At 39.9% G+C, this 9053-nt stretch overlaps 1 protein-coding gene across 1 annotated transcript; it reads right to left on the bottom strand.

Moving 5' to 3' along the window:
* Nucleotides 1-2263: 2263 nt before the first annotated feature.
* Nucleotides 2264-7533, bottom strand: LOC122088383 (40S ribosomal protein S2-3-like). Its single transcript, XM_042657647.1, has 2 exons — nt 6678-7533; nt 2264-2564 (listed from the first exon to the last, which is right to left on the bottom strand). Exons 1-2 carry the CDS (start codon nt 7332-7334, stop codon nt 2409-2411), a joined length of 813 nt encoding a protein of 270 aa, XP_042513581.1. The 5' UTR covers nt 7335-7533; the 3' UTR covers nt 2264-2408.
* Nucleotides 7534-9053: the final 1520 nt, after the last annotated feature.

The following is a 9053-nucleotide window of genomic DNA, read 5'->3' as shown; positions in this document are numbered from 1 at the left end:
TTTCCAGGTTGTTGGTTGCAGTAGTGTCTAGGTGACATGCGGTCCTATTGAAGCGCAATCTTAGGAAGCGACTCTTATATACATGCATGAACTAATGTGTTCAATTTTTCTGGACATTTTCTAAACGATTGTTTGCTACTAAAATATTAGTTAGGTTGTATTATGGATTAATGGTCATATATGTTATTTGTTGTTCTTAGGACTTCATATTTCAGATTTGCCCATTCTTAGTCTAGAATTCATCGAGGTGAGGATATAGGCTGGGACAGTTGGAGAAATCCATTTGTTTCACTATGTGTATTCAAATCACGGTACATGAAAGTAAAAATTTGAACTTTGAACCATTTCAACAAAGTTAGCGGATGAAATGAATTGCACTTGAGTTGACTTCATTGATTTTTTTTTTTTTTCCTACTTATTGCATGTGAAATGATCTCAAATCCTTACCCAAAAAAGTTGTGATCTCAAATCGGTAATAGTTCATTTTATTTTTACTAATTTATTGAATTTGATGTTTTCATCCTAGAAAAATCTTGTTCCTCGGTATTTGGTGATTTTTATATGACCAGCTATGTAAAATAATATATATTTATAGGCCTCGATTGGTAGTGTGACCTTCATGCCATCACCTAGACCAATTGAGAACATGCATAAGTATCACCCAGAGGATAGAGACGGCACGAGAGCCGTTGGGAGCACAATCATAAAATGATGCAGAAAAGAATTTAGTGTTTATTAAACCTTTTATCAACATTGAGGACATTTGCCGTCTTTCTAATTTTAAGATAGAGACTATTGGCTCCTATTTTAGTATTGCAATTTCTCCAAAAGAATTTAGGCAGCGGGCTCTCTAGGGCATAGAAGGCGTCAGTTAGATCCCTAACTCTACTTCATACAATGTTGTGTTTGGGTTGTGAAATACCCAAAACGCATGTCAGCAAGGAGCGATGCCAATTCTCATGCTTGGCATTGCTAAATCCAAAGTTCCTCCAAGTCTTTCCCAACCCTTTAATAATTGGCAGGCAGACTAACCCCTCCCGATCTTAATGTCCCATTGACTACCCCAAACTTTTCATCTAACCTTTCATAATCCAAGTCCCTACCCGCCACCATTTTCCTCTTACTTGCAACTACCAATCACCAGGGTTATAAAATCAGGAATCTACGCCCTGTTGATGTAGAAACGCCATCCTAAAATGATGTAGAAAAGAATGAGAAAACAAGAACAAACAATGCATACAGATTTACAAGATTAACCAAAATTACTCAGAAGGGGGGTGGTGCAGCAATATTCCCTGGATTAAATTGCGACAAAATACAAGATATCTTACACCAATAGATTGTATTGGAATTGGTCAAAATCAGTTCAAGAACCCTAAAATTGGCTGGAATCTGTCCCCACCAATTCCGAGGCAAATCAGCCAATCTTTTAAACTCTACCTATCACATAGATCATTTTATCCTAATCTCTGATGGGAGTTTTGATCCTATATCCAAGGAAGCAGGATGGGTGGTTGATCTTGTTTGTATCCACCAATCGTTTTATCCTAATCTCTGATGGGAGTTTTGATCCTCTATCGATGTGTGGTTGTACTTGGATTTAACCACCAATTTGTTGCAGTATATATGGATTTTGGTAATGTTGGCAGTACCCAAGAAGCCGAGGCTAAAGAGGCCAAACAAGGAGTCCACGGAACCATATCACTGGGCTGCAAAAGGTTCCACAGAGCTGGTTCATTTGTTCAAATCCTCTGACAATCATCCTTGACCATGGAAACTTTTCGCACCTTGGAGTGCTTTATCTGTTGGGTAAGACTTTCTTCAATTATCTTTAGAACAGAATAAGACTTTCTAGGCCTGCACCTTTGAGTGCTTTATCTGTTGGGTAGGACTTTCTTCAATTATCATTAGAACAGAATAAGACTTTCTAGGCTTGCACCTTGGAGTGCTTTTATCTGTTGCGCATATGAGAGCTTAATTGGTCCTCACTCCAACTTTGTTGACATGTTCTCCACATCACCTCTCTCTCACAGCCAATTTCAGTGGAACACAATATATCATTGGACAAATGCACTGGTCAAGACTTCCATGTACTTCGCTAAACCTGCCAGGTCTAGAGATCTTGAACTTGATAATTTCAAAAGAGGTGGCCTGAAGGCATTCAATCAACTTCACCTCTTGGCAAAGGCAAGTTTTACGAAGCAACATCCCCTCTCTCTCCCCCTCTGATTGAAACTCTTCCAATATGCATAAACTCATCGAATGAAAGAAAGATGACTTCATTTACTTCACTTTTGGGAAGTAGCAAACCAGTGAACTGTAAAAACAACTGACCCCTTCACTAAGCAAAAGCTACAAAATTGTTTGGTGGCCTTCCTCTAGTTTGTCAAAAATAAATAAATGATGGTTTACTCCTTGTCCAAATCCTCCAAGATGATGGCCTTCGTAGTCGGCTTTGCCAATAGATCCGTGTACTCTTGGAAGGGAGATTTGATGAACCGAGTTTCCCTCCAAAAATCAGGTGTCAGAAACCCATAGGTTTTCAAGAGGCAATCAAATGTGGCCTGCAGACAAGCAGGTATCAGATTATCACTCACAATCAGAGAGAGAGAGAGAGGGGAAAAAAAAAAAAGAAAAACCTAATCAACAAAGTGGACTTCATAAACAGCACCCACACCAATCAGTATTTACATACGTTTCAATATTTAGACAACGAAAGTACAATAAGCAAGTAATAGAATTTCAGAATTCCATGTGAAAGGTCTGGCAGAAGGTAACAAAAATGCAGCACTGCTTGAGAAGCATAAAACAAGAGATTCCATCTAATAAATCCAACTCAACATAGTGATCCATCTGAAGACTAGAGCACGTAAAAAGTGCAAACAACAACATGCTAAATACAGCACAATTAATGCAGCAGGGCGTCCTTGAAATTATACATCAATTGAATCAAGTCCTAGAATGTAACTGAACAGAACCACACCGGAACCAATGAGTTGGAAAGATGTTATATATTCATTGACATGATTAAACAATATGAGGACCTCAAGAGATTTTATGACCAAAAAAATAGGCATGCACACACTTTTCTCAAACTAAAACTAGACTACCATTGACATCAGTATCCATTTTGGCCTTCAGAATAACATGACAATCATGAATCACAAATTCCTCAATGGTTGTCAATTTATCTCTACAGGAGGGATCTGGTTTGCTGAGCAATCAAAACTATTTCACATCATAAAAATCGACTCATTTCTCATTCAAATATGCTTCCAAACAACAAAAGAATTAAATTGAGTTGGTCTGTCATCAAATACTAAAACAAAAAAACTAAAAATCATACAAAGCAACAAGGCATTATCCCCCCCCCCTTCTCTCTTTCTTCCCCCCCCCCCACAAAAAAAAAAAGAAACAAAAGGCAGACGACCAAACACAAACAGTAAACCCCTTGCCCTCAACACACCCAAGCCTGCTCCCATAAAGACAAAAGGGTAAATTACACCTGGGGTAAGAGAAACTACTACCACGGTATCTCACGTTGGTAATATTATGTTTGGGACACCTTTGTTTTCATATTACCAACTTTTCCCACATCACTTCCTCCAAAAATCCTACCTACCTACCACCACCACCACCTCCGATGATAACAAAGGAGTGGTCTTTCAATCAAAACGCACTTCCTTGGTATCCCAAACTTCGCCCTCTGCATCTCCCTCCCACACCCCTTCCCCTCCCTCTCTTTCTCATGCGAAATCACTCTGTCACCAAATGGGGGTTTTTAGCTATGGGTATACATGGCCAGACTCCAAATGGAAAGATATTGTATTAATGTTGCCCAAGTGGGAGAATGTTGGGTTTTGGGCTGTATTAATGCAATTGCTCCATATGAGCTCATAATGGTTCAGCCCACTTTGTTTTAGGATAGGCCCAACCCAACCATTGTGGGAGGTTAGGGCTGGGTTTACTACTATAAGTAGTCACTCTTGGTCCCTGCAATCACATTACGTAATCACAGTTACTCACAGAATTGCGGGAGAGATTCGTGAGGAAGACTGCAGAAGACCTAGAGTTCATTCGTGAGAACCATTAGAGTGGAACAGCGGAAACATAATAAAAACTGTGGAAGCTTCCCAAACTATACACAAGTATGGTTCTAATACATAATCAACTCATGCTCTTTGTCTGGACAACTATTTAAGGTTTATGTGTGTTCTAATCATCTTGAAGGGACGATCTTTACGATTAAACCTCTTAACAAGTGGTATCAGAGCCACCCTTCATGGTTTAGAACCCTAAAATCCAAATTTTGGGTGAAAATCAAGGTTAAAACCCTAAAAACAAAATTCTTGGGTCAAAAATAGGGTTTTGGGAGGGGTTTCAATAGAAAATGGCCATTGCCAGATTTTTCCACCATCAAAACCAAAATATTTTTACATAGAAACATAGGGCTCGTCCTCAGGGCCACGTCGATAGGTCGCATGCCCCGTGGATCATCTAGACACTTCCTCACTCTCCGTCGAAGTCCAGAGAGTGAATATCACTCTCTTGACTCGGTGCGGCGGGTCATCCCCAGGTCAACTTTGTTAGGGTTTCCGAGTTAGACCGGGTTGACTAGGTCTGACTTGGTTGCCTAGCTACAGGGTCGGTTTGACTGGGTTGACCCATCGACTCGATTGGGTTAACCCATTGACCCAGGTTCGGGTTGACTAGGTCTGACCTATCGACTTGACCGTGAGGACGAGCCCTACGCTTATATGTAAAAATATTTTGGTTTTAACGGTGGAAAAATCCAACAGTGGCCGTTTTCCGTCGAAACCCCTTCCAAAACCCTATTTTAACCCCAAAAAAATCATTTTTAAAGTTAACCCTGATTTCCACCTAAAATTTCGATTTTAGGGTGTCTCTGATAGCACTTGTTGGGGAGTTTAATCCTAAAGATCATCCCTTAATGGTGATTAGAACAAACATACAAACCTTAAATAGTTATCCAAACAAAGAACATGAGTTAATTAGGGACTAAAACAATACCTGTGTATAGTTTGGGTGATGGAGAACCCTTAGGGAAGGGAGGGGAAATCAGAGTAGAGAGGGGGAAAAGGAGGATCACACTCACACATTCATTCAATAATCAAATTGCTCTCTAAATCTTCAATCGATTACAACCAATATATAGGAAAATAGGAACATGAAATTAGAAACTTAACTAAAATGGAAACTAGCCTAAACTAGGAAATAACTATAAAAAGGAAACCAAAGCAAGGAAATAAATCCTACTCCTACGTTCAAGTGTGGAAAATAAAAGCATGAAATAAGATACTAAGTAAACTACTAATTTTATTTCCAACCCTTGTTGGACCAAAACCCTGGACTGGACCGGTTCTTCTTGGCTCTTGGCTTCCAAAGCCGGTCATGCTGGTCCAACCAAGAAAGGGCAGCCGTATCTGCATCATTGGGAGGCCTCCACGAGCTTTTACGATGTTTCCGTTGTGCCACTCTAATGGTTCCCACAAACAAACTCTAGAGTCTTCTGCAGTTTCCCTCACGGTTCTCTCCCACAACTCTACAAGTAACTATGAATCACGTAATGTGACTGCAGAGACCCAGGAGTGACTACTTATAGTAGTCAACCCAAACCTAACCACTCCCACAATGGTTGGGCTGGGCCAATCCCAAAACAAAGTGGGCCAAACCACTATGGACCCATATGGAGCAATTGCATTAATACATCCCAAAACCCAATTTTATTGGCCTCAGATGAAAGAAGACGCAGATCAATTATACACAACTACAACCATCCATCCCAGGAGGTCTGATTATTCAATTCAAACTACTAAAATATTTCTTAAAAACAGCCAAGTGAACTAATAACCAATGTAACAAAACATAAGACTAGAGAAATAAAAATAAAAAAATAGGAAAAAATTGCTAGCCAGCCTGACATGATAGCCTTCTAAAGGTAACCCACCAACTTTAGCCACATTGCCGGATGATGTGGCAATTTTGACCAACAGATAAATAGGTACAGGTTTGGAATAACCAGATGCCAAACTTCAAGACCTAATTCAATCAAATACCCTCTCATGTATTGTCATGTATGTATGTCCATCCCCCCCTTCTTGTAGTCTTTAGTTTTTTCATAACTTTTATTTTGCCACTCGGAGAACACTGTTTGGTTTGAAACTCAACACATATCCCAGAGACTTTGAGGTCTACCTGTCCATAAAATTTGGGTTGGGCCCCATGTGATCTACCATGTGGTAGAAACTTGGGTCATGCTGATAAACAGCTACAAAATTTGGATTCCAGCCGATCAGCCACGTGGTGGAAACTTACATGTCCGGACAAGCTTATCAGCAATCAGGATGGACCTAACTTAGTCAAAGTTTAAATTGACACCTCAATGAAGTCCAGTGGGTTCCTACTTCCTAACAACCTCCATATTCAAATCAGATGCAAAAACTTAATACTCTTGTTCAGTACTGTGACCAAGTGCATAAATCCCCTCTTTAGAGAGAAAATGGGTTCATTCTAAAAACTTTATTCACAATAATCACAGAGTTAAAAGTGTGCAACCATTATCCAATTCCCAACAACCCATAAACCAACAACTTAAATTAAACAATGGAAACAATAAATTCAAATTCAAAAACAAATAAAAAAGAGCAGAACCAAACCTTAACGAAATTCCCCAAAGTCTTAGTCGATCCACGAGACGAAGTGAAAACATCTTCAATCCCAGCAAACTGTAGTACCTTCTTTGGAACCCTAGCAGCAACGATCCCAGCACCACGAGGAGCAGGTACCATACGCACAGTAACGGATCCACACTTACCTGTAACCTTGCAAGGCACAGTATGAGGTTTCCCAATCTTGTTCCCCCAGTAACCCCTCCTAACGGGAATCACAGAAAGCTTAGCCAAGATTATTGATCCACGAATCGCAGTAGCAACTTCTTTGCTACACTTAACCCCCAATCCGACGTGACCATTACCGTCACCAACCACAATAAAGGCCTTGAATCGAGTTCTTTGACCAGCCCGTGTCTGTTTCTGTACGGGCATTATCTTCATGACCTCGTCTTTCAAGTTTGGAAGCAGGGTATCTACTATCTGGTGCTCCTTTACAGGGAGAGAGTGAAGGTAGATCTGTTCAAGGCTTCTAATTTTTCCTTCTTTTACTAATCTTCCGAGTTTGGTGACGGGAATCCATTTTTCTTCTTCTTCTCTGCGACCACCACCACGGCGCCCACCGCGGCCACGGCCGCGATCACCCCGGCCACCACCACGGCCAAAGCCGCGTCCGAAGCCGCCACGCTCTCCTCTCTCCGCCATGGTTTTACTGATTGAGGTCCTCGATTGTAAGAATAAGGACCAAGGAGTGGATTAGCAAAAGAGTTCTGAGAGAGAGAGAGCTAAAGAAAGCAACTGTTTATGGGCGCCTAAGAAAGTGTAAACGAATGGTGAGAGTTAGGGTTTGCAGAGCTTGTATTTCAGAGTCTAGACCCAAATTTTGAGCAAGCTCTGGACACATACAAAGATGGCCCGGCCAATTGCAGCCCTCCTACCATGGAAATCGTCGAATCGGGGCTAGAAAAAATTTTTTTAGTAGGAAGGGTTTTTTTTTTTTTGGTACAAAGTAGGAAGAATTATTACTTATTAGGACCAGGTCATAATATTAAATTTTTTTTTTTTTTAAATGGTGGTGGGGTTATAAATTATGAAGACCCCTTAACTTGCCAATAAAAGATTGGGAAGCTTGGCAATTTTTTTGATGGAAGAAAAGCAATAGGAGAAAACTTCTCAGATCCATAGATTCTAGACTATGATAATTGATATTGTAAATTCTAGACTACGAAAACTGACACCATTTGATAAAGTTTTTGAAAGTGTGTTTTTCCATTTTTCTGTGCCAAGAAATGGAAAATTGCCCAAAAATTATTTGATAAACTTGTTTCGTCTCACCCGTTTCCTAAAACATAATTCAAATTTATGGGTATTTATGTTTCAAGAAACGGATTTGATGGAACAAGTCAAACTTGTTTTTCCATTTCTTGAAACAATTGGAAGGAGAAAAAAGGGGAAATAGCCCAATAAAAAAACTCAACTTCCAGCATTTTTAGGAAAGCTACTCACAAAAGCTTATCTCCTCTCATCGTCTTGCAAGCTCCTCCTCCAAGCTTACAAGCTTCTCACAAGGCACCGTCTCATCGTCTCTCAATCTCCAACTCCTCTCACTTTAAAGAGTTATGATGATCTAAGGTAGGTGAAGCAACCCATCTTGCCTGGAGGTTTGCCCTCCAGTTTCTCAATTCTCTGTTCACCATAGGTAATCCAAAGGAAGCAAGGATCTCTTCTTCTTCTTCTTTAGTTGGAGGCAGCAACGATGAGAGAAAATCAAAGTCACTGCAGCCATCGACAAATTTGTCTACCTCCTCATTCTTGAGATTTTGTTTAAGCAAAACCCCATCTTTGATAGGAAAGTTGATTGATGAGCACATTTATATGTAAGTGTAGTAAAACATTCATTTTACATATTTAGAATGGAGCTACCCTGGGTTTTAATCTCTTTTTGCAGGTTTTATATTTTCAAGGCTTTAAGGACTATCGAGCGTTATATCTCCAATTTTACACGTAAAGAGCTCCTATTTCTTTTCATGGTTGTGAAGAGGACGAAATTCTAAGCAAGATGGAAGTGTTCAATTGCAAGTACACATTCGTTTGATCAACCGTACAAGTGATTATTCTTTTAGGGTCAGAAAAATAATAATGGATCAGAACTGAACCGAGATGCAGAACCAGCCCATCTGCAGTTGTCCCAAGGGTATAAGGATTATTCTAAATGCCAACAATGATCGATAGACCACATCCTTAAGTGATTGAAAATTCGGTTTTAGTAACAACAACTACCTAGCATAGTTGGTGAGTTGTGGTGTGCAAAATCCTTTGTTTATTAGGAGGTCTCAAGTTCGAACCTCTTAGCTGCCATTTTGTTGCGGTTTTTCTTTTAGAAGATTTTCTCTCTCCTACTCATCACTTAAAGGAAGTCAGCCA

Source organism: Macadamia integrifolia, chromosome 2 (assembly GCF_013358625.1).
Source record: "Macadamia integrifolia cultivar HAES 741 chromosome 2, SCU_Mint_v3, whole genome shotgun sequence".
In the NCBI taxonomy this organism is placed as follows: Eukaryota; Viridiplantae; Streptophyta; class Magnoliopsida; order Proteales; family Proteaceae; genus Macadamia; species Macadamia integrifolia.
The sequence above is the reverse complement of the archived record's forward strand: the minus strand, read 5'-3'. Positions and strand labels throughout refer to the sequence as shown.